General features: G+C 39.0%; 1 protein-coding gene across 10 annotated transcripts in view; it reads left to right on the top strand.

Annotated features, from left to right (window-relative positions):
* Positions 1–23,731, top strand: part of MACROD2 (mono-ADP ribosylhydrolase 2) — an 870,286-nt gene that overhangs the window by 567,973 nt on the left and 278,582 nt on the right. For all 10 annotated transcript variants that reach the window (XM_071740242.1, XM_071740249.1, XM_071740246.1 and 7 more), the window contains one exon: positions 17,433–17,463. In XM_071740242.1, coding sequence (XP_071596343.1) covers positions 17,433–17,463 — 31 coding nt within the window. The remainder of the gene's footprint in view (positions 1–17,432; positions 17,464–23,731) is intronic.

Genomic DNA, 23,731 nt, shown 5'->3' with positions numbered 1-23,731 from the left:
TACTGCCTAAAACACAGTATTTTCTATTGTATTAATCTATGTGCCACTGTTTTAACAAGAAAAGTCAAAGTTCTTAACCAGTTCTATCCATCCTGTGGCCATCACATCAAGCAAGATGAAGCTCGGGTTGCTGTCAGAGTAGTCCAGGTCCAGGGAAGGTGATGGGCTTGGGTTATATGGACTAACAAAGGTCAGGTGCAACTGCTCAGTAGCATGTAGTGTTGAAGCTATTTCTCTCATTTATTATTAAAGCAGATCAAAACTCAATTGAAATGTTACAAGGTATTGGCTTGTAGTGCATTCCCTTCAACTTGTTCTTAGTATTTCTGTTTTCGCCCAGCTCTCTCTGTCTTTCCTGGGCAGTGTGTGCCCCTTCACTGAGCTGAGGTTGCAAGTCTTGGCCTCCGGAAGCCCCAAAGGCAATCTTGTGGCTTCTTTCTGGCACTAAAAGACTAGGGGAAGGCTTGTGCTGCAAGGGCAGACATCCTGCATTGCCAGTAGACCAAAAAAAAAGAATTAAAAAAAATTACAAGACAAAGTCAATAGCCTTTGGAAGTTATAGATTAAAACCAATTAGCAGATGAGACATGAATACAAAGAATAAAAAACCCATTCTCTTGATGAAAGAGGTTAACAGTAGTATTGGGGGAGGGGGGAGTGACATGGGTGTCAGAACTAGTTGTGCTCCATATATTTTCCAGCAATTCCAGTAGTGCAGTAGAAGGGCTATAATTTGCTGATGACTCTGAATGACTGACATATATATAAACTTCCAAGACTTTAGATAAAAATTGCAAAATCCACAATGGAATGATATAAATGACTAAAACACAGATGGGTTCTTAATTAGTTGTATTTCCTTGGGGCAAAAATTTCTGAAAGTGTTTTAGATGACTTTTTGAAAGGAGTGCTGGCTGGGAAGACAAATAAGATGCTCAGGTCTGAAGACGTAGCCAGGGATGTGGGGTTTTTTAGGGGGGGTGAATGATTCCAGTGCTGCTATCAGGCATAATACTGAGTTACAAAACAAGGGATATAGCAGATATAGTAAGGATCTGTGAAATACTTAGAACATTACAACAATTGCTGTATTCAATATGTTCATGAAAGGAGAGTCTAAAACGTGTATCTTACACGTTTCTTTTCTCATCAGGCAAGAAGGCTGTAACAGTGTAAGATGATGTATTTTGCCTTCCTAGTTTGGAGGGGTGTTACCTGCATAGAAATTATGTTCTTCATAAAGCTTCATAAAGCTTCCCACAACACAGCACAGAAGCAGTGAAGGCCAGAGAGAGGAAATCTTCACAGGGAAATTGCAAATGTTTCTTTGTAGCTGGAGGCAAATCCAGCAAGGATACAGAGGGTCCATGGTGTCCCTTTTATGACCAGCACTGACTAGAGTGATACATGTTCCTTGCCCATGCCATGGTGAAGCAACAGGCTATTGCACAGCAAGCTCCCCTGCCTGCTGCCCTCTTTTCTAAGTAAGGGTTGCTCTAAAGGACATGCACTGAGAAAAATGGGATGAAAGACTTGCTGTCCAAAACTTTGTGTCTCCAGCAGAGTAGAGGAGAGTGGTGGGCTGATTTTGTGTGCGGGAGACATAAAGGCTTTTACAAGGTCATGCAGTGATAGGACAAGGGGGAAAAATTTCAAACTGGAAGAGGGTATATTTAGACTAGATACTGTGAAGAAATACTCTGCTGTGAGGGTGGTGAGACACTGGGACAGGTTGCCAAGAGAATTTGTGGATGCTCCATGCCTGAAAGTGTTCAAGGACAGGTTGAACGGCCTTTGGAGCAAGATGGTCTAGTAGGATGTGGCCTCACTCATGGTGGTGTGGAGAGGAGTGATGTGTAGAACTAGGTGATCTTTAAGGTCCTTTCCAACACAAATCATTCTATGGTTCCCTTTTGCAAAAAGGTGCTTCAGCAGTCCCATGCATTTTACGTAGGTCCCTGTTAGAACCTGTTTCTGTTCTAACCTTTGCTGACTGAGGAAATCCATCAAAAAGGATGAGGAGATGTTCAGTGAGTAGAAAGTCTCACGTCACTGGAGTGGGAGGGTGTAGTGAGCACTTGCTGGTGTCAGGCCAGCTTGTGCCATTCTCCTTGACTGGTGGTGAATTGCTGGCAGCTCTGTGAGCTGTGTATGCCTGAGCCAGCCATCAGGTCGATGGTTCATGCCTGCTGTTTGCTCCTTTAGTGACTCTCTTATTTGGCAATTATTGTTGTTCTGATGCAATTTGTTGTTTTCACAGATTTCTGACTAGGAAAAAACCAAACCTCTTCAAGCCAGCTTGTCCATAATTTTCTTGATAGTTATGCAGACAGTTTGTTGAAGAATGTAGGAATGGCCACACTGGGTCAGACCAAATGTCTGTCTGTCTCAGCGCTCTGCCTTTGCTTTGGTGAGAGCTGACTTTTAGTGAGGGGTGTAAGGATGGAGGAAGCTTTTAATGGTAGTTATCAGAGCACTTTCCTAGCTCCAGTTTTCATTGCTCAGAGACTTGATAATCCACAACCTTTTTATAACAGCTTTAAATCCTCATTGGCTTTTTCTTAGGTGAATTTGTAATATTGATTTTCAGTTCCCATAAATTTTCTCTTTTGTGTGGCATCTGTTCTGCTTTATGTGAAGAAGCTTCTTTTGCTTGTTTTGAACTTGCAAGAAGGTGGTTTCATTTGATACTTCCTACTTTTTTCCACCTGCAAGTTTGATTTGAAGGTACTTCTGTTCTTACTATTGCAATTTAATATAATGTACTGTCGCTGTAGGCCACATTAGAGTGCTAGTTTTATTGTGTTGGTTATTTTATTGTAGGGTTTTGCAGATGTGTAGAGGGGACAGTGCATAGACTTTAGCTGAAGTTTTCTGGTTTGTTGTTTGGTTTTTTTTTTTCAACTTTGCTTGTGTTTTTTTTTTTTAATATAAAACTAGAGTCTTGATAATTTGTTAAGTTTAATGCAGTATTACCTGGTGCTATGTTGCGAGTGATTTAGCATTTTAATTCAAGTCTACAATGCCGTTATTATCAAAGTATATTTCTTCTCTCACAACTGGGTAAGTCTTGATGATAATAGTAATTTTGGAATATTACTTTATTCCTGAACTGATGGTTAATAACGTCAGCTTTTAGGGAAATAAACACTTTGTGGATGTGTCTCCATCTACTGGAAAAACACTCAGAAGGACCTACACTTTTTGCCCATATATACACTCCTCTTTGCTAGCTAACAGGGCAGCAATTTAGAAAACACAGGAGGTGGCAGGTCTGTCAGATATGGGTGGTGGATGAACGAGTTCCAGGTGGGGAATGTAGGGCTTGAGGGGGGAGAGGCAGAGAGGGAGAGAAAGGGACAGGGAGACACTTTTTCCAAAGTAAAATGTGCAAGGAGGTCAGAGAAGTGTGACAATACTTGCATGAACAAGCATAAAATCCCTTAACTAGTTAAAGGAACATTTAAAGGACTGGCAAAACAGATGGTGCATAAGTTAAAACTGTACAGGAGCAACTTACCTTCTGCAGCAATTTCAGCAAGACAGTTATTTCTGTGGTTGTTACTCTATCATTCAATCACAACATGCAATTACTATAGCAAACCTTCTGTCATATTTTGCACGTTTTCACGCTTGTCAGAGGAAAAGTCATAGATTAAACAATATGGTTTAAAATACTGTTATGAATTCTGTAACTGTATTTTAATGCAAGGCAGAAGTGTTCTGTTGAAGCGGATCTCAAAAGAACAGGAATCAAGGGAATATGCTCAGGAAGGAAAGTCTCACTGGCCATACAGATCCCATTAGCACAAATGGAAATTTCTCCGTGTTAATTTCTTTGTATCAGTTTGAAGATACAAGCAATTAGAGCCCTGTTTTAGAGTCACTGCATGTGCAAAGCCCTCACTGAAATCAGTGGGAGCTTGGAGAAAAATACGGAACAACTTTGGCCTTAGCACTATTGCACTTTTATACAGTCCTTACCATAACACATGGTACGTAATTTTTCAATTACTTCTTAATTCTCTTTGAAATGTTTGAAAACAAGCAATTGTAAAACCTTAAGCCCTTACCATCCACAGATACAAGTACTTAATTTTATTAATTTTTCACACTGCTTGGTTTTTGGTTTTTGTGATTTTTTTTTTTTGTTTGTTTGCTTCATTTGTTTTTATTCTTGTGTTGCCCCTCTGCTCTGAGTGCTGCATTTATTCTCCAGAACTGCTATTTGGCATATATAGCTGTGTAGATGTATATATGCTGCTTTTGTCTCTCATGCTAAAGGGCTTGCGTGAATGATAAAGTATTAGTAATGCAAGTGGTTGTTCCTTATAATGTTTCTTGAATAATAATGTGTCTCTAGTTTAGACCTTTTCATGTCTGTCTTTCCTTTAAGAAAAAAAAAAAATTCAAAGCAACAGCACAAGGATCTCAATATGCTTTTTTTAAAAAAATGAAAGGGGCATCTGGGGGCAACTCAAGCAGAAAAGAAAGGGAAATCAAAGCAATAGCTATGTAATACAGTTCCATTTTGATTGCTTTCTGCAGTTTTCTTCATTTGGGAAATAAGTATTTAATAAAAGAGAAATCCTTATGTCTTTTTTTCAGTTTTACCACTTCTACTGTTTAAAAATCTACATACCAGTTATTTCCATACAAAGCTTTTGAAAATAGGAATAATTTGACAAGGAATTAAGTGTTACTTGAATCCAATACAGAAATCTCTCTGGATCATTATATTGAAGAGGAGGACATGGAAAATTTAAGTCACACTTCCATTTAAGATTGTTAGCCTTGTATTTTTGAAGGATCACCTATTGAGAGAAAGAATAAATCCTTGTAAATGAAGGAACGCTTGGAAGAACTAATACATGGGTTTTTTTTTTTTAATTTTTTTGTGTGGTGGGTTTTGGGTTTTTTGGTTTTGGGGGTTTTTTTGGGGGGTGGTGTTGGTTTTTTGGTTTTACTTTTGCAATTTGTGTGATGATGGTCTTTCTTGTATTAACATTGGAATTTTATTGAGACATACCCTGACACATTTACTGATGCCAAGTGAAGTGTTATGCAGATTCGTTTGACTTGGTAGAAGCACTGTTGTGGTTACTCAGAATGAAGAAACGTGTCAGAACCTGCAAACCTGGACTGGCCTTTCTTCAGGACTCCTCATTTTCTGAGTGCCCTGTCAAACACGTTGCCACTGATTTTTCCAAAGCTTTCTTTCAGACAGTGGGTTGTTTTCCATTTTCTGAACCACCCCTACTGTATCAGGAATGAGGCATTCAGAGATGCTGACCTGTTTTTTGCCATGCTGGTGCAGCTTAACTTGTTTATTTATGTCATTCAGCAGCAGTTTGAAAGAGCAAAACCAGTAAAAATAGGATTTCATTTGCAGTTGAAGTTGTGGTTTTCTTGCTGCCTGCGGTGGCTCTGAATCAAGCCACAGATGGTGATGAGGTTCCTGTAGCTGCTGCTCCTCTTGCACAGACGCTCCAGCTACGCTGAGAGCAAGGAAGTGCCTTAGGAAAAATCATAAAGTGGATCTGAAAGCAGATGTGCCACAGCTGTAAGGGAAGTGATAATGGAAGCAGTGAATTCAGAACAGAGCGGATGGCAGCAATCTGTCATCTGGGGTGGGGTGGAAGGATGGAAAGGAAAAAGCCTGAGCAGGGTGACAGCAGAGAATAAATAGGGAAGGGAAAAATACTGCATTGAGGGGACTCGGGACAGACAGAGAAACATCTGTAGAGGCTGTGCCTGGGAACAATAGAAAATAAGTAAAAAAATACAAGTAACCTCCTTGGTCTTTTTAAAGAGTCTCAAGTCATCTTTATTGTGATTTATGTTACCAGCTCTCCTCAACAGAATTACAGTCGCGTAATCCACAACTGTTGTTATTTATTCTGGATAAAGAAGGCAATTTTGACTGTGATCTCCCTTGACATTTCCCAAGGTCTGCTCCTGTCTCATACCTTTCATCATCATGTACTTCTTCAAGGCAATCAGCAGCTCTCTTACCTCTCTCAAAAAGAAACAGGCATTTCAGTTGCTCACCCTGGACCAGAGTGACACAGACGTTGCAGGTTAGGGGAGATCAATTGCATAGCCCTGCTTCTCTTCACCTGAGAGGATCTTTGATGTGTTGACAAGGTTGGAATCCAAATAAGACATCAACCCACTGCATCGCAGTGGCTAAGGTGGCAGGAAGGAAATAAAATAGTGTCGTCTTCAGCGAGGTATCCTCCCTTTTTCATTTTACAATCTGTGTCAATGGCAGTTGGAACTATTAGACCTGCATTAAAATTACATATTACTTATATAAATGGGAGCTATAAATATCACAAATAGTAAAAGTGAAATTGCACCTAAGTTCAGGAGACTGTATGTCTAAAACCTACAAAATTAAGGACATTTAGAGGAAAGCCTCAACCTCCATCTGCCCTTAATTTATCTCATTATTCTTGGTTGTCAGAGAGTGATCTCAGTACTATGTTAATGTCATTTAATGGCTTTTTCTTGCAAGGCTGGCTCAGATCTGAATCAGACCACAGTTAAAAAGTGCAGAGATATTTCCTTGGGTATGTTGGTTTAGGTGAAGCAGTAAGGACAGGCTAACCTAGTGTTAAGAATTCAGTAGTGTTTTATAATTTAGGTTTTATAATAATATAGTCTTACATGATCTTATTCCTTTTTCTTTTAGTTTTAATATGTAAATGTAAAGTTAGTAGTGGTGTATAGCTGTGGCTCTATTGATTTGTATCAAGTCTCTACACACAATTTTTGATCTTGTTAAGAATGAATTAGTAATTGTAAAGACCTGTATGCTGGAAACACTAATGCTGCTTTAGCAATGTCCTCTGCTACCAGCCTGCATGGGCTCAGGCTAGGCTACAATGTCTCTGTCTTATGTCTCAGTATTTGCCTCCCCTGGGGTGGAAATCACCGTGGGCTACCATGAGCTTGCACTGTGGGCCAGCAGATCTGATTTTCACAGCTGTGCTCCTGGAAATGGGACCAGTGCACAAGAGTGAGGCTTCTGTGTAGTTCTTATTTAGCCCTTTTGAAAAACAGTGTACATTTGCTGGCCTGGAGGTGCCTGCTCAGCTCTGGAGTTTGTGTTTCTGTATGAGGCAGGATTGTGCCAGACAGACCTTTTCCTGGACTGTTTTAAGTTCTGTTTGCCATCACACCCATGAGTCTGACTGCCATACAGGATGATCTCATGAAGCTGGAGAAGTCTGGCCCATCACTTTTCATTAGAAGTAATTTTGTTTTGAATCAATGGAAAGAATATTCCTGTGGTTAGGACTCAAGAGAAACACAGTTCCTGAACATGCTTTCTGGCAAACACATATGATTTCCTGTGCTCTGGGAGAGATTTGTTTCACCTAAATTTAACTTAGGTATCTAGCTTCACTCTGTAGTCAGCAGTTCCCCACGAGAGCCATTCGTTTGACCTGAAACAGCTGAATTACTCTCTTTATTAACTGTAGAGAGAACCTTAGACCAGAAACCCAGACTCAAAATGGCTTAACTGAGATGAAGCTGAATCCTAGCTTTCCTCTTAACGATGCACACATAACATGAGGTCAGTGAGTCCTGCTAGATCTTCTGAGCAGAAATAAGCCGGTGGGGGCAAGAGGCCCAAACGCTGCTGTGAAGATGGCCTCTGAGGCTAAAAAATAGGAATCCCTTAATATAACATTTTTTTTTTCCTGAAATATGATTAAAAGCGGTATTATTAGTCTTCTGAAAATAGTTTCTATCCTTCATTTTAAAAGTAATAAGGGCTCCAGCTGTGTTGTTCTTCTGAAGGAAGCTGAATATTCAAGCTCTTCTTCACAAAATAACTAGACACTGATAGTTCAGGGACTCATGGGGGAAACCTAGCAACTGCTCTGCAGTGCCCAGAGGCTGATGCAATATGGGGCACATAGGTATGTGTCCCTTTCTTTTTTGAGAAAGGTAAGGGGGTTTTTAATTTCTTGCTCTTTGTCATGAAGGATACTCATAGGTGTTCTCTACTGGAGCTAAAAGCACATCACAAATGTGGTTCACAGTCCACTTGTCATTTATTCTAAGCCTGTTTCGGTGCAAGTTAGTATAAAAAGAAAAAAATATAATAGAATCTGTACTAAGTTCTCATTTGATGTTTTATTCTTTCTTCCTCCTCATCATCTGTACTTTTGCTGCTTTAACTAGTGTTTGAACTCACATAGCTTCCGAATATCCTAAGCAGATGCTGTCTTAAAAATGGTGTTATTATGTTCCTCTCTATATCTTTTTGCTGTGTGAAAGGTGTACTGAAAACTGTCCGAGCTACTGGGATTAAAGGGTCGTGGTCAGTGGAACAAAGTCCAGCTGGAGCCCAGTCACTAGCAGTGAACCCCAGGGACCAATAGCAGGACCAATGCTACTGAAGATCTTCCCTTGTGACTTAGGTGGTGGGGTAGAAAGCACTTTGGGGAGTTTTCAGAGAACACAGAGCTGACAGGGAGTGGCTGATACACCAGATGGTCATGCTGCCTTTTGGAGACTATGCAACAGGCTGGAGTATGGGGCAGAGGGTACCTTGTGAGGTCCAGTGGAGGGAAATAGAATCTCCTGCCCATGGCAAAGAATAGTCTCATGCAGTAGTGCAGGCTGGGGGGTGGTCATTTGGAAAACAGCTCTACAGAGGCAGCCTTTGGGGGGCTCAGTGGTCAGCAGGCTGACCATGAGCCAGAAATGCATCCTTGAAGCAAAGAAAGGCACCAGCTTCCTAGCACGCATTAAGACTGTCACCAGCAGGTCAGGGGAGGTGATGCTTTCTCTTTACTCAGCTCTGGGCTTCCCAGAACAAGAGAGACACAGAAATATTGGAGTGACTCTAGCAAAGGCCAGAAAAAGGTGATTAAGGGCTTGGACTTGTATTTCACAGAAGAAGGAGCTGAGATACTGTTCAGCCTGGAGAAGAGACAGTTTAGCATCAAGATGTTACCAATATTCATTAATGCCAGATGGGTGGGAATAAAGATGGACAAGAGACAATGGGTACAAACTGAAATACAAGAAAACCCATTTAAACATAAGAAACTCCTTGTTTACTCCGACCTCTGCTAAACAACAGAGCAGGTTGCCTATGGAAGCTCTGGAGTCTCCATCCTTGGAGATATTCCAGCCCAACTGGTTGTGGTTGTCCTGTCTTTAGGTGGCCCTGCTTTGAATTGGTGGATCAGACCAGGCTTTCTCTTGAGGTGCTTTTCCACCTCAGCTATTCTGTGTTTGTTTGCAGTGTACAATTTAATCCCTGAGACTTTATACATATAAAAGTTTTCTAATTTCTAAAAATCTGAACTGAACTGTTAGCTCGTAGTTCCCCTACAAGCTTTTCATTCTTCCTACAGATATGCAAATAATGTAGAAAACAATCAGGTAAATGGCACCATATAACTAAACTTATACTTGAAGAAATCAAATAAATTCTTTGACCAATAACTAGTCCAGGTCTTTACCCAGGCAATTGTCTGAGCTATTATTTTTATTAACTGAATTTTAAGGAATTTGGATTTTCTAAAATAAAAATTCGGTGGGATTCCTCAAGTAGTGATTCTTCTTAATTTAATATTATCATGCCCTACTATTTTGCAAAATTCATTGTAGCAGTTTGTTTGAATATCCTAAAATGTTTAAAATTCATACAGTTAGAATACAGAACTACTCAAAAGAATTTGTAAATCTTGGTAGTGATTCCTTAATATTTTTTTCCACATTCTCATTATTGAATGTTGGTTGAAATCTGTAATTATTACAATTAAAGCTAAATAAAATTGTCACTTGGTTCTCATTGCTGCTTTTGGGTCAAACACGTTATCAAAGGAAAAGCCTCCCTGAAAGTCCTGTGATCCTATTTAGTTTGGCTAACAAGAAATACTGAAGGTGTTGGTTTGGGTGTTTCAACCTCTCAGGTGGCCTCTTTCACTAACTGCTCTTTTGTATAAATGAACAGATTTACAGAAAATCCACAACCTTTGTGGTAATGATTCATCTGAAGCAGTCTTCAAGTGTGGCAACAGTGAAAATTTGTGGAGGTCCTCTGAAAAATTGCCACATGTTTGTTCTGGACTTCTGTGTTTTCTGAGTTATGATGAAGTGCTCTGCACTTGTTGCAAATGATTTTTACTAATAGGAGTCCTTCAATCAGCTTTCATTAGCTTTGCAACAGAGAGGCCCTCTCTCTGAATAACCATTTGCCGCCCTGCTGTTAGATTTTTAAATTTAGTTACTGCTGTGCATAATTTTCTAACCCATTGTCCTTTGATTGTGAAATATTAACTTAGGTTTTGGTAAACGAAGGTGCATGGTAAAGTTCTGAATCAGAAGACAGAGAGGTTGTTTCATGTTGGGTCTGAATTTGAACTTCAGTTGTAGTTGCTTGACCAGCAGGTATCAGCATCCTTTGAGAACATTTACATAGCTGGCATTTAAACTTTTAGGCATGTAAAATAGCTGGATGCTTATTTTTCTGCCAGAAAATCCACCCCCCAACTTTTTTTTGGCACTTGAATACCCAGTGTTTCTGCTTGTGCTGAACAGCTGGTTGTTGCAGCTCAGTGTGTAAATGAGACAGCTCGTGTGAATGCCTGAAGGCTTGTGTGTGATCTGCTGTATTCAGGACACTCATTTTTGAGGCAATAATTGCTTTTATATGCTTTACAGACAGATTAATAAACATGCTAATAAGGTCCAGAATGAAAACTGAGTTTAAACATTCTCATATTCAATTCTTCCATTTAATGCTTTCTCTTAATTTTCAGTATAAGGAATTGCATCAGCTTTCTATTAATAGGTTTTCTTTGTATGATAGTTACATGCAAATTTTGGTGATCATTAAATTATAGTTCAGAATTATGACATACAGAATTTATGGCAGGAGATTGACTGGGAAATAAAGTAACTTTTCATTGTATTTTTCTTTCAAATAGAAGTATAAGTTTTTTTAAAAAGGCAACAGAATGGTATTATAATTAGTGGTTTATGGAATGGTTTGGTTGGTAAGTTTGCTCTAGCCAAGTAGCAAAACTTTTCTCTAAATGTTTGATATTACTGATATCTTAAAATACGTGTGTATGTACTCTATGAATATTTTGTGCAGCTTAAGGGGTAAAATAGGCCCTGAGGTTTATAGCACTGTTATGCTTTTTGGACTTAAGTAGTTTTATAGAGCATGTTATCTTGAAAAGCATCTAAGGCACTCAATTTTTTTAGGAGCTTTGGCTGATGAACAGGAATATTGGTGTAGCTGATACTGAAGTTGTTGAACACTGAAGAAGGGTGCTATAGCTGGGGTCAGACTGCTTAGGCTCACAGAAAGTAATCTAGGGCAGGCTCACAGTCCAAGCAAGGGGAGAGGAACAGGGGTTTGCTGGTTCTGCTGGTGCTGGCTCACACTGCTGGATGATGCTAGACTTAGTGCACTTAGGTCCCTGTCTTGCTGTCTCTGAACTCTACCAGTCCTCCTCCTGATGAACTGGGGGTGCAGATGTTGCTAGGAGTGGTTGCATAGCAGAAACCAGTGTCCACACAATGGAGATGATTTACTCTAAAGTGGGAACAGGAGCACTGGTGTGTTAGTGCTGAACTGAAATGCTGAGGCAGTGGTACTGTTGTGCACACCTTTGTGTGTAGCAGCTGCACAGGTGGATGCTGTCAGGATGAGCATGGATGAGCTTGAAGGGTTTCCAAGTTTAAATCCTTCTGCTTGGATATTGAAAATTATGATGACAATGGGTTTGTAGCATGTACAGCTGATTAAATATCACTTTTTGACACTAAAAGAACTGAGAAGTGTTTTTCTAAGTTCACCCAGGACCGTGCCTTTACTGCTGTCTCATATTCCAACTTGACAACTGTAATTCATCTCAAAATGTCAGCAATACATAGGGAGGGTAAAGACTACAAAATACAGCCGAACAAGGGAAGCTAAACACACAGTATTTTGAACTACACCAAGCTCACTTCTATCTTCTCGTTACCTGGCTGGGGTCCTATACATTCTCTGCCACTGCTACACTTCAGCCACAGGCTCATTGATAAACATACACCACTATATTCCACATCACACCTCTTCAACACCTACGAGATTCAAGTCAGAAAATCTTGTTGTGAAAATAAATTATTCATTATTTAAACAATTGACATCATTTAAATTAGGTTACTTTGGGGTTTAGCTGATATTTAGCTTTCATAGTGCTGTGCTACGGTTTTGATAATGCTATGATGTGCATATCACAGATTTTGGCGTTGCATGTTAAAAGATACTCATAGCATGCTATCTAAATGTGGGTTTTTTCTGGCTGTAAGCATAGGCTTTAGGCAGTAAATGGTTTTATTTTAAAATACACATGACAAGTCATGGAGGTAGAAAAGTGCCAAAGAAATCAGAACATTATTAATCTATATGTTCTATGAAGATACTACAAATATATATTTAAATTACAGTGAACTTTTTCAAAGCACACGCGACAACTTAAGGTGTGAAAAATCCCATATTATAGTTTAAGTCTATGTAGCTGAGCTCATTCTTGCATAGGCAGTTTTACCTTGAAACCCTCTGCAGAATCCCTCTGGCATTCACCCTCGTCAATCAAAGCAGAGCAGTGTTGTCAGAGCTGCTCTTAAACAACCAATTTTCTCTGTGCCCACTCACCTGCCACTTCAGTTCATGAGGCAATCACCAACTGTAAGACAAGCTAGCAGAGGTACTCACTGTACTACTTTTAAGACAAGAATGCCTACTGCACAGAGAAACTCGTCTTACTGTAATGTTTAAAATAAATGAAGGAACCTGAAGAACGAAAATTCAAGTCCAGCTTCAAAAAATAATAACCTGAGACACTATAAGAGAGAGCACAGTTTGGCTGAGTTTTGGGTCAGGTCCTCTGAGTGGCAGGAGTGGGGTATTATCCTGTTGAAACAAGAATGCAAGTTTCTGCTTCTCTGGTGTGGAGCGTCTTTTGGCACTTAGGTTTTAGGAGCTTTGGATCTTTTTTGGTCTTAGTCTTAATGCTTCTGCAATTTTTTGATGCTGCTAAGCTGCTGTAGGGATAGTCTTTCAAAGTGGAAAGCAGATTAGTTATTTTTGGTCCATAAAAATGCCTATCATTTTCTTGTCCACAATGGCAAACGCTGTTTCAAGTGGTGCAAGCGGTGCTCAAAGCAAAGACCCAAGGCAACTTCCCACTTGCTGACAAATTAAGAGAGAGAAGGTCAGAAGAAGAGATGGATGACTCCTAGCAGTGGTGAGAGGATAAAGGCAGACAGCTCAGGAGCATATGAGGCTTCACAGGCTCTGGAGGAAGGTGAAAGGGGAAAGGAAATAGCCAAGTTTGAGCTGATAGAGAGAGGGCATCATCCTCACCAAGCAGAGGCTGGCTGCTACCTCGTATTATGGAAAAGAACAGAGAGATGAAGAGGCAGTTTCTGGAGATCACAGGGGAGCAAGCTGCTGTTGAACAAATCTTTTCCCAGTGTCTGTTATCTGCTCCTCCTCTAGCAAAATGCCTCTCTTGCAGGTCCCAGAGTGCTGAGAATACATGGAGCACTTTTGCTGCATGGATGCTCCACTACTGCTTCTCAGCTCCTTTGCACCAAGATGCTGAGAATAGTAGTGTTTAACATCCTCAGATTTGTTCAGATGGAAGGTTTTCTGCAGTGTGGTGGCACAGGCCCTAGCTAGCAAGGAGAATAACAAAGAAAAAAATCCAACAAAATACGAAGTATATGGCTAATTTTTTTCCCCAAGGAAATGCTTGTTACCTTGAAGTTGCTGGAGAAGCTTGTGATTTTGTTTTGTGTTTAGCATATTTAACTAGTATCAACTCAGAGATATTAAGAACTTCTTACTTTGATGAAAAATTAGATAAAAAATGTTTCTACTTGCAATTTCAGTAAAAACAAAGATTTTTTAAAAAGTTCATGAGTTCTTTGTGAAGAATCAGTGATGCAAGTTGCATAAAGGGATGGCTTTCAAACATGAGTATTAGTTAGCCTGCCTCATGAGGTGATGCAGTGGAATCAGTGAAAGCTCAATTTGTGTTTGATGTTATTTTTGTCTGCTGTGTTATGTGTTGGAATAAAAGTGCTTACCTTGTATGTGGCTTGGTTGTGGCAGAAATGACACTGGATGCTGATGCAGAATGCCAAGCACTTAATTTGAAGAAAGTCCTTGCTCTGTGGAAGCAATTATTAGGACTGCAGTAGGAGGCATCTGGTCACGTAGATGTAGTAATTGTATTCATCTAATGTATAACAGTTAATACATTGCAGCACAGTGTGAGCTAGAACCCCATGTTGAAGACAAGCCCTTAAGTATTTAAATACCTGGCCCCTCTTACTGAAATGTCTTAGAGTCCCACTTGGCCTCCACATGGTAACCATTGTAAATTTTCCTCATGAAACTGCATTACATTTCATCCTAATTAGCACTGCTGCCATAGCCATAGAAAAGAAACATTAGATTAAAAAGCACCAGAAGCTGGGTGCCCACATCCTCTTCTACCAGAATTAAATCAATTTCAGTCTTACAGTATTCACACAGCTGATTTAATTTGGCCTTGCTTTAGATGACAGCAGAAGTGTAGTAGGTAGGAAGCTTTTGCTGTTATTATGTGTTCTCCTTCAAAGTTCCACCCGTTTGGAGTGCTGTCCAGGTAGCATTTCTTATTAGCCCTGAAGCAAACCAAAGGCACTATTTCAGTAGCAAAAAAAATTAAAGGTTAGTCAATAAATAGCAGTTACTGGCAACAAATTAAAATGAGAAATGTTTCATTGTGGTAATAGGAATGAATAGTTTCCTACTGTGAAGCTGATTTTTTTTCTTATTGAAATCAAACATATAATTGAGATATTATAAGGCACAGAAAAGGTTAGAAACCTTAACATCTTTTGTCCATAAGCCAAATATTGTAGTGTGTTGATATCCATGCTGAGAGTTCCCCATTACTGCTCTGCCAGTAATTTCAACCTGGCATCTAGACTAAATTGTCTCCCTAGGAGCTAAGAGGAAACACAGTGATCTCAGGCACAGGCCTTTTTTGAATGAATAAAAGCACTGTCACTTTTTATGAAATTACATTGACTGACTATATGCTGTGATCATCTCTGAATGAGGGAGAGGGCAGAGCTCATCTAAGTTATGGCACAAGCCGCTGTTCGGAAGGAGCTTGATGTGCACCCTTGTAGCTCCATTCAGATGCATTTCAGCTGCATGACAGGAACTGAAAGCAAGGAAATTATTGTGACGTGTCTACACAGTGATTTTGAAGTAGGTGTTAAGAAACACACACAACACACAAATTGCTAGCTAAGGCTTGCTGAAGAGCCTCTGCAAATGGAGATGAGCAAGTGCAACCGAGCATCTGCCACGCAGCGCTGAAAATGCAGTTGCCTCCTCTTGTCCCAGCAGAACTGCAGAGGAAGACAAGTCCCCTGGAGCCCACAGCCTCTCCTTGGGGCACAGGGCCCCCAATAAGCACAACTTGGGGGTGAGATCTTGGCAGTGTGTGCTGAGTCTGGCTCATAGTGCAGCAGCTGGTCTTGTAAATCCAGTCAAACTCATTGTCAGGGCTTTAAGGAGGTGCATCTTTCTCAGGGGCTGTATCAGGCAGACTCCCTCTGCTTTGGGCAGCTGATAAATCTGCAGTGACTCAGGGGAAGCCTGTGTATGGGGCTCTTTTGCTGCCTGGGGACCCATGGTCCCTCCATTGGGTGACTTTGCCACATGCATGGGGATCTGAAGTCATTGGTGGGGCTGCTGCTTCCCATAGGCACCATATGTGGTGGTGCCCAAGGATATGTGGGACTAATGAGATTTCAGAGGTCCTTCTGGAATGTTTCCCCGGGGCCAGTAAGAGAAGGGAGCTCTGCTACTCATTACTAATAAAAGTCTCTAAACTATGTGCTGTTACTCAAGTTGCAGAAAAGAATGGAAAGCACTTGTTTGGACCCATTATCTCTTAATATGTGACACTTCATACTGATGGACTTTAAAGTCTGTTGCTAAACTGGACAAAGTCATCCTTTATGCCTCTCTCTTATTGATGGAACATCTGTTGGCACCTAAGCTCTGTAACCGTGTGTGCGTTTTTTATTTTTTTTTTCAACTCCATTCCTCATTTCCTTAAAGAGCTGATTCGTTGTGATTTATTGGGTACAAACTACAAAGCTAAGTATTTTTCAGGATGTAAGTTGTAGTGGTTGTGAGAAGGAATGAGACTATAATTTTCCCCCACTTTATTTTACTTCAGTATTTTCAGAGGGTAGGGCAGGGGAGGATGTATTCTTTCCATTAGGCCTCTCCTTTCTTAATCACCATTCCCTAATTAATTCCCTGGTTAAATATAAAGCAAGCATTAGCTTTGAATAATGTTTTCCTGTGTGATTAAGTAAAGAAGAATTCCTTTCTTTTGTATGATGACTCATTGCCAGGGGATCTGGAGGAAGCCTGAGGGTGGATATTTGAGACTGTGGTCCCAGGTGCTCCTGTACCTTTGAGCTGTGTTTGCTGTCAGTCCAGAGGTGGGAGGCAAAGGTGATATCAGATATCAGCTGCACAGAAAGAAATTTGTCTCTCTTCTGAAACCATTTTGGTAATACGGCTTTGGTTTCTTCTGCTGGAAAACTGACTCTGGCTCACAGAAATGCAAATCTCCAGACAACACGTACAGCTAGGAGAAAAGTAAATTGTTGTTCTTGCTGACACGGTGTCTATAACCATCTCTTGTTGCATGATGCATTTTCTTTGGTGTCCAAACTGACCTAAAAATCCACCCTCTTTTCTCACCTAAGTTTTCCTGGTTCCTCCCCCTGCACCAGTTTTCAAACCTTTGACTTGTACGAGTACATCTGTGTTGGGTCACACCATAAACCACGTGTCTGAAAGAGCGGAGGTTAGAAATAAAAAGGCTCTGAAATAAAAAAGGAGGTTTTAGTGAATTAGGGCATGGCAAAGAGGGCAGGGGAAGGCAGGGCAGGGTTTAAGCTGGCCAAGCTTATTTTACCACTGAAGAAATGTTGTCTAACTTTACCCAGATAATATAACTTTGTTTTTTTTTCTACCATGGTAGCTTAGGGTGTTAATTTTGAGTTCATGGCATTAATTTTTAGCTCAAAAGGCAGTTCTAATAATGATTTTCGGTTCAAATGTTGCTCATAGTTTAAGATGAGAAGAAGAATGTGTCTTTATTAACATGGCAGTAGGAAAACATATGGAATATGTTTCATATAATGAAAATGCCTGTGAATTGACTGCCATAACAGTGAAGGCTAAAACTCGTAATCTCTGGGTGTTGAAAAAAAGGCATTTAAAAATACCCTTTGTTTTTTGATTAAAAAAATCAGCAAACAGAAATCCCACTGATTATTTTTTTTTTTACTTTTTTATTTTTATTTTACAGGCATTTCCTTGTATTTCAACAGGAATTTATGGTAAGTAAGACCTTAGATGTCACGTGATGCTTATTCAGTTTTTTCTATTATTACTATTTTTGAACAGTGATGCTTTGTGTCATACGTTTCATCAATCTTTTTTGCTTCTGAATCTATTTATGCTGCTTTAAGTAACAGAGACCCAAAGCCTTTGACTGTGACTGGATAGTTAGTGTGCTAATAAGCAGGACATTGACAACCCTCAGCCTGAGCCAAGGCCCACAACTGTGGTGACACTTCTGCAGCTCCAGTAACTCTTAAACACATTGCTGGGCCTTCAGCAGGGGACCAAGGAGGCTTGGCAAAATTTTCCATCCAGAAGGCAAGCAAGACTTTCCAGTGTCAAAGGCTTGGGGAAAAAGTATGTAAATTGTCTTAGCTGCCTTGAGTTGTGCTTTCACACTTTTAGTTTATTAACTTATATGCAAATCAGTACTACTTGAAGAACTGGAAGGAAGGGGTTATTGTAAAAGTTCGTCACTTGCTCTGTTGTAATCATAAAGGCAATCCACTGCTAAGTCAGCTGCTTTTTGGTTGACATTGTGAAAGAAGTGGGTGTGACATTTGAAGGAGGAAAAAGACAAGCTGTTCAATATTCAGAAAAAAAATACGGACTCACTTGTGAGGGCATGCAGATTACACAGGAACAAAATCTTTTTTTATTTGAAAATGATGTAGGCTGATTTTTTCTTTCACTTAGGTTCAGTAAATGCATACAAATGATAGGTTGGATTATTTGTATAATTGAAAGGTTTTAAATAAACATGCTAAGAAGTAATACAGTTAAAAAAACCCAGTCATCTAATACCATAGTCTGACATAGCTGCTGCTGCTCAAAAATAACATATAGTAATTTTTAGAAAGAGTAAATTTGAGTTTTGACTAATTGGATAATGCAGATGCTGGGTGTGTGTGGGAGAAGTGAGAGGAATATTTAAGGTTATTTCCTCTTTTTCAAGAACCTCTTATTTTAAATTGATTGTTTGATGATTGTAAATATGAACTAGGCTTCAGAAGATAGATTCTAAGTTACTTTGGGTGCTGCATCCTTTCCTGCTTGAACTACGATTTCATTATTGCAGATGCCATTTCCACAGACACTAGAAGTCACTGAACATGAGTCATGTTTCAGATAAAGCTCTGCCTTGGTCCTCAGTTCAGGTCCCCTTCTTGAATTTGAAGAGGAGGTCTGCATGTTCTTCATTCTTTGGTTGAAATCCTGCATGGATTTTAATTGGAAAGCAGTGGCATTAGAAAAATGTTCTACAGTGTGGCAGATGCTTTTTCAGTAATTGTTTGCTATTTTCACCTTTATAAATGAATTAAGGAAAATTTATGTTAAAATATTCTGGTTTTCTGAGTCTGCTTTTTGTTTGTTTATTTTGGGAATACAATCTCTAATTGATTTTACTGTTTAGGTTTTAATAAATACTTTCTCAATGGAATAAAAAAAAATTCTTTCCAGACACTCTGATGTACTGCCTGAGACTAGTAATTTAACAGGCAACCCTGCATAAGGCTTAAGGTGTCAATATTTTCAAGAATGATAGCAATTGCAGTGCACTAAAATGCTGTGTGATGTGTTTGAAGTGTAAAGTACAACCCAAACCCACAAAGCTATGCTTTCATCTTTCTCGTTTTGTTGGCATTTCCCCCTGTGTACATGAACATTCCTGTAGATAAAGTCAATGTCTAGACAAGCAACTGGATCAACTTCATTCCTTATGGCCTAGCTGGTGTATTCTGCTTTATGTATTGTGCAGTTAACACTAGACTACCACAATAAAAGGTTTGTGAAGGAACACGGTCTTGATTTCACACCTCAGATCCATACCAACAAATGCTGTCCCTTCAGAAACTCTTGGCTGAGAATGCAGTTTCACATCCAAATGGAAGTGGACAGATTTGCAAGAGATGAACTGAGTGCATCCAATTTAAGAATCCCAATTGTGTTCTGCTCCAGATTCTGGTAAATGCTCAGATTATTTTCCTTTACTACTATTATTAGGAGAGAGTAATCACAGTTCTTGGGAGAGCAGTCCTTTACTGTCTCCACTACTACAGAGCACTCCTTTTCTCCCATTAAAAGGAAACTGGGAAGAAATAAGCAAGCAAGCCTCTTTTCTGAGGTTTTGGCTAAAGGTAGATCACTTTTCATGAGAGGGTGTTGGATAGAAGAAAGGTGTGCCTTTCCTTCTCAGATGCTTTCCTGGCACTCCATCCTCACCCACAGTGCTGTGGATGTTCCAGCTTAAACAAATTAAAGCCCCAAGAAAGCCATTTACCAGCAAGGCACTGTGCCAGGAGTCTAAGTTTTGATTTTAATGTGCTTCTATTTAAAGTGCACTGGCAACAAATTCACTCACTGAAGGATCTTTGTTTTAGAAATTTTATAATTCTGGTAGCTGAAAAAAAAAAAAAAAAAAAAAAAAAAAAAGAATGATGAATTTTTATAAAGACTGTCAAAAAAGTAAGGGTCTACGCACAGGTACTTTGGACAAAAAAAAAAAAAGAGGTGATATCTTTTCCTGAGAGATCCCTGTCACCTCTAATATGCTTATAAACTGATAATCAGTCTAACAAACCAAGGGTTGTGAAGTCTCATACAGCCATGAGTCCCTGGGTTACCACTTTCCTTTATATCAAGAAGATGAAATTAAATAAAACTGCTTCAGGAGAAATACAGAGGACTCATGTCACTCCCATGTCATTAGGGAGGTACTGTAGTATCAAAAGACAGATCCTTAGTAGTTGTTCATTCATACTCAAACATGATTGAGTGAAATCTTAACCTTACCACAGCTTTTCTGTAGGCCAGCTAGATTTTTGGGGGGGTTCTTCTATTTTGTCTCTTTTTCCTTTTCAAAGCAATTTTGCTATCTGTTTAAAAAAAAAAAAAAAAAAAAAAAAAAAAAGATTCAAGGTGATAAAAATAAATCTACAGGCTAGTCTGTAGTCCAAAAGGTAAAAAGTGTTCTTTAGTCTGTATTGTGTCAGATTTTCACATTAAATAGAATGAAACACCGTTTACCCATTCACTGTTTACCCATTCACTGTCAGAGGTACTGCCAGAAGAGTGGAAAAAAAAACTAAAAAAGCAACTTTCTTTGGTAGATTTTATGAAGAGCACCTCATTATCATTTCTTTAAGCTATTTCCAAATTCTGGTGTTTGCAGCCTGCGAAGTGAACAAGGATGTCTGATATGGTGCTACAAACCTTATGAGCTGCAAAATTAAAAGAAGGCTCTGCAGATGGCTATGAGAAGACAGGAATTTTTGTGTTTGTCACAATACTCTGTTGACAGATAATTTTGGGATGGACTGCATATGGAAGGAGCTGAAAATCTTATGGTCCACGCACACCTATCTGTTACCTTCATACTGTTATTTTACAGTAATACAGAATTTGGCTTCTGTTCCTCTGTACTTACATTGGCAACCTAAGCTGTTCTCTGGCAACATAAGCAAGTATTTAAATGTTATTTTAAACTTAAAGGAGGAAAAAAAAACATAGAAGGAGAAAGCTAAAACTTTAAGAGAAATCTTCATTTGATATTTTTTTTTGTCTGTGTATCAGTACAGCTGTATGTTTTACTTTAATTTAACTTTCACTGAAATGATATTTATCCTTTCTGAGACATAATTAGAATGGCAGGTTTTGTTTTGAATGTATATTTGCATTTCTTTTAAAGACACAGAGAGAGAAAGGAAAAGAGAAAGACCAAAAGCCATAAAAGTGCAGGGTATCTGCAGTGATTTAGGCAGTGGAAACTCATAGGTTCACCACATTTTAAACACCTTTATTACACTGGAACAAGACTTGTTTTTTTAGAATCAGGACATTTGTGTTTTCTTGTCTTTTTTGGCCTGGTCATGGCAAAACACTGCAAATTTAAATTTATTATGTGTTGCTAAAGGAGGGTCTGAAAAGCAAGCTTATAAAGCAAGGAAAGGAGCAAACCAAGAGTAAAGCATGCAGTGTCCATAGGAAGTAGAAGCATATAATGTGTTCTCAAGGTAGGCTTCAGGGAGGTATCACAGATCCTCTGCTCTGCTTTGCTTCTGTCTGGGGAGAAGAGGTCCTTTGGTGTAGTGCCAGCTTGTGTCACAGCTGTCCTGGCCTCCAACTCGTCCTCCTCAGCATCCAAAGAATAATTCATCCTGCCAATCCATAGAGGGCTGGGAGCATATCCATCGGCTCTTCTCCCTGTGAAACGATCCAAGATAGATTATAACAAGGGATTAACCAACAGGTGCACCACTGAAGGATTATAAAAGCCCTCTGAAGATCTGAGTCAAAAGACTAAACCAAATGTTTTCTAAGGCAGAATAAATTCCTGCCACAGGGCTAGGGGTTCAGGTAATCTGTCTCCATCTTTCCTGTCTCTTTTTTCTCATTTTCTGTTGGCATTTTATTTCCAAGATACGTATTTCTTTAACAAGCAATTCTAGTAGGGGTTGCACTGTCATCTTTCCAGAAGGGAGTTAGCTGCATGTTTTTTAGAGCCACAATACAGAAATGCATAACCGTGAAGCAGTCTTGTATCTCCAGTTTGGTGCTTTGAGTCCCTGTAACCAATTAATATTGTGATGTCAATTACACTGCTCTAGGATACCTGATATTATCATACAAATTCTTTGTGATGGGGAAAAAAAATAATTCAGTGGGTCACATAAGAAGATGATCTCTTAACTCAGCAAATTTTTTTAACCTGATTAGCAGCTCTTCATCCCTAAACTCAGACAGCATCAACTTTTTTTGACTCTACTGTGTGGTTTTAACAGTCAGGTTTTTTGTAACACACTGGGAAGTTAATTGCATTTTGTGATTTATTCGATAATTTTGTGTAATGCAATATTTCAGCAAAAATGAAGATACACAATAATTCTGGGGTTTGATGCTTCTTTTGGGAGTGATCACCAGTTAACTGAGATTATTATTAAAATCAATATTAGTAACAGCTATGAAATTACTATTAAAATATTCAAATAATCCTAGAAACCTAATTACTACTTGTATAAATTTGTTACGTGCATTATTTAGCAGTGTTCTTATTTCAGACAGTATAATGTCCATGATACTAACTGGTCTCTTCCCATATTTTGAATGCTAAAAAAAATTATTACTGGAAAGTGTAAATTGATCAACAGTCTGAAATTAACATTCATATGACATGTTTAGCAAGGAGAAGCTCAAACTTGATTCCAGACAAAAGATTTAATTTCTCTTTTTCAGTGGAAGAGATTTTATGGAGATTGTAGTTAAACTGTCTAGATCTTCATATTTTCTGAAGTTTTTGCTGACTGGTTGAACTTGCTGCTTTTCCTCTGAATGCTAGAGGACAAAACCTGTCCTTCATTAAAAGAACATTTAGTGACAGTCCATAAATTTTTTTTTCTGCAAAAGCCTAGACTGTCTAACATAGAATACTCCATTGCCTAAGGCCTTGTTTTTGTCTTTTGCTTTTTTTTAATAGGAGGAGATATAGAATCTATGCAGTTACTTTTTGTTTGTTTGTTTTTTCATTTAAAATCAGCAGAAGTTTAAGAATTTAAGGCTTTGTCAAGTTTGGAAAGCCTGGCTCCTTTGTTAGGCTCACTGCTCTGTGTCTAAATTTACATATATTAGCTCCTTCAGTCTTGCAACTCTCTTTACCCACACTCTTTATAATGTCTCTATCTTGGTCTACTCTGTAAGGAACAATTGTGTGCTTTCTTGGTCTTGTTTCAGTGTCTTACATCTTGAAGCTCCTAGCACAGCTCAGGTCTAGTTGCTTTTTCAATGAATGGTGTAGATATCTGCAGAAAGAAAAGACAGTAACATCTCCAGAGGCATCAAAAAACACATGGTACTTTGAGTGCTTTTCTGGTTTTTCCTGTCACTTTTTAATTTTATTTTTTTCCCAGGCAAACTATTATGCCAAGCATACAGCATAAAAAAGTTGGAAAAGATCTCTGGTATTCATAAAACATATCGTTGATATCAAAATGGGGCTTCAGCTGGTCAGATGTAATGTTTGCTTTAGTATTTGTGGTTTTTCAGAGAACTAAGTATGTCACAGTTACCATGATGAAAGTTAAAACTCTATTAACAGAACCACTTAATTCCCATTTCTAAATTTTCCTGGCTGATGAAAAGAAGATCATCATAGGTATTTGTTCTATGGATTTACATTTAGGAAAAGCTAAAGCTCTCTTTGAAGCTCATTTGTTAAGAAATGAATTTAAGTAAGAAAATAAAGATATATAGACCTTGTCATGGAGACAT

The sequence above is a fragment of the Heliangelus exortis genome, chromosome 3 (genome assembly GCF_036169615.1).
Source record: "Heliangelus exortis chromosome 3, bHelExo1.hap1, whole genome shotgun sequence".
Classification (NCBI taxonomy): Eukaryota; Metazoa; Chordata; class Aves; order Apodiformes; family Trochilidae; genus Heliangelus; species Heliangelus exortis.
The sequence above is the reverse complement of the archived record's forward strand: the minus strand, read 5'-3'. Positions and strand labels throughout refer to the sequence as shown.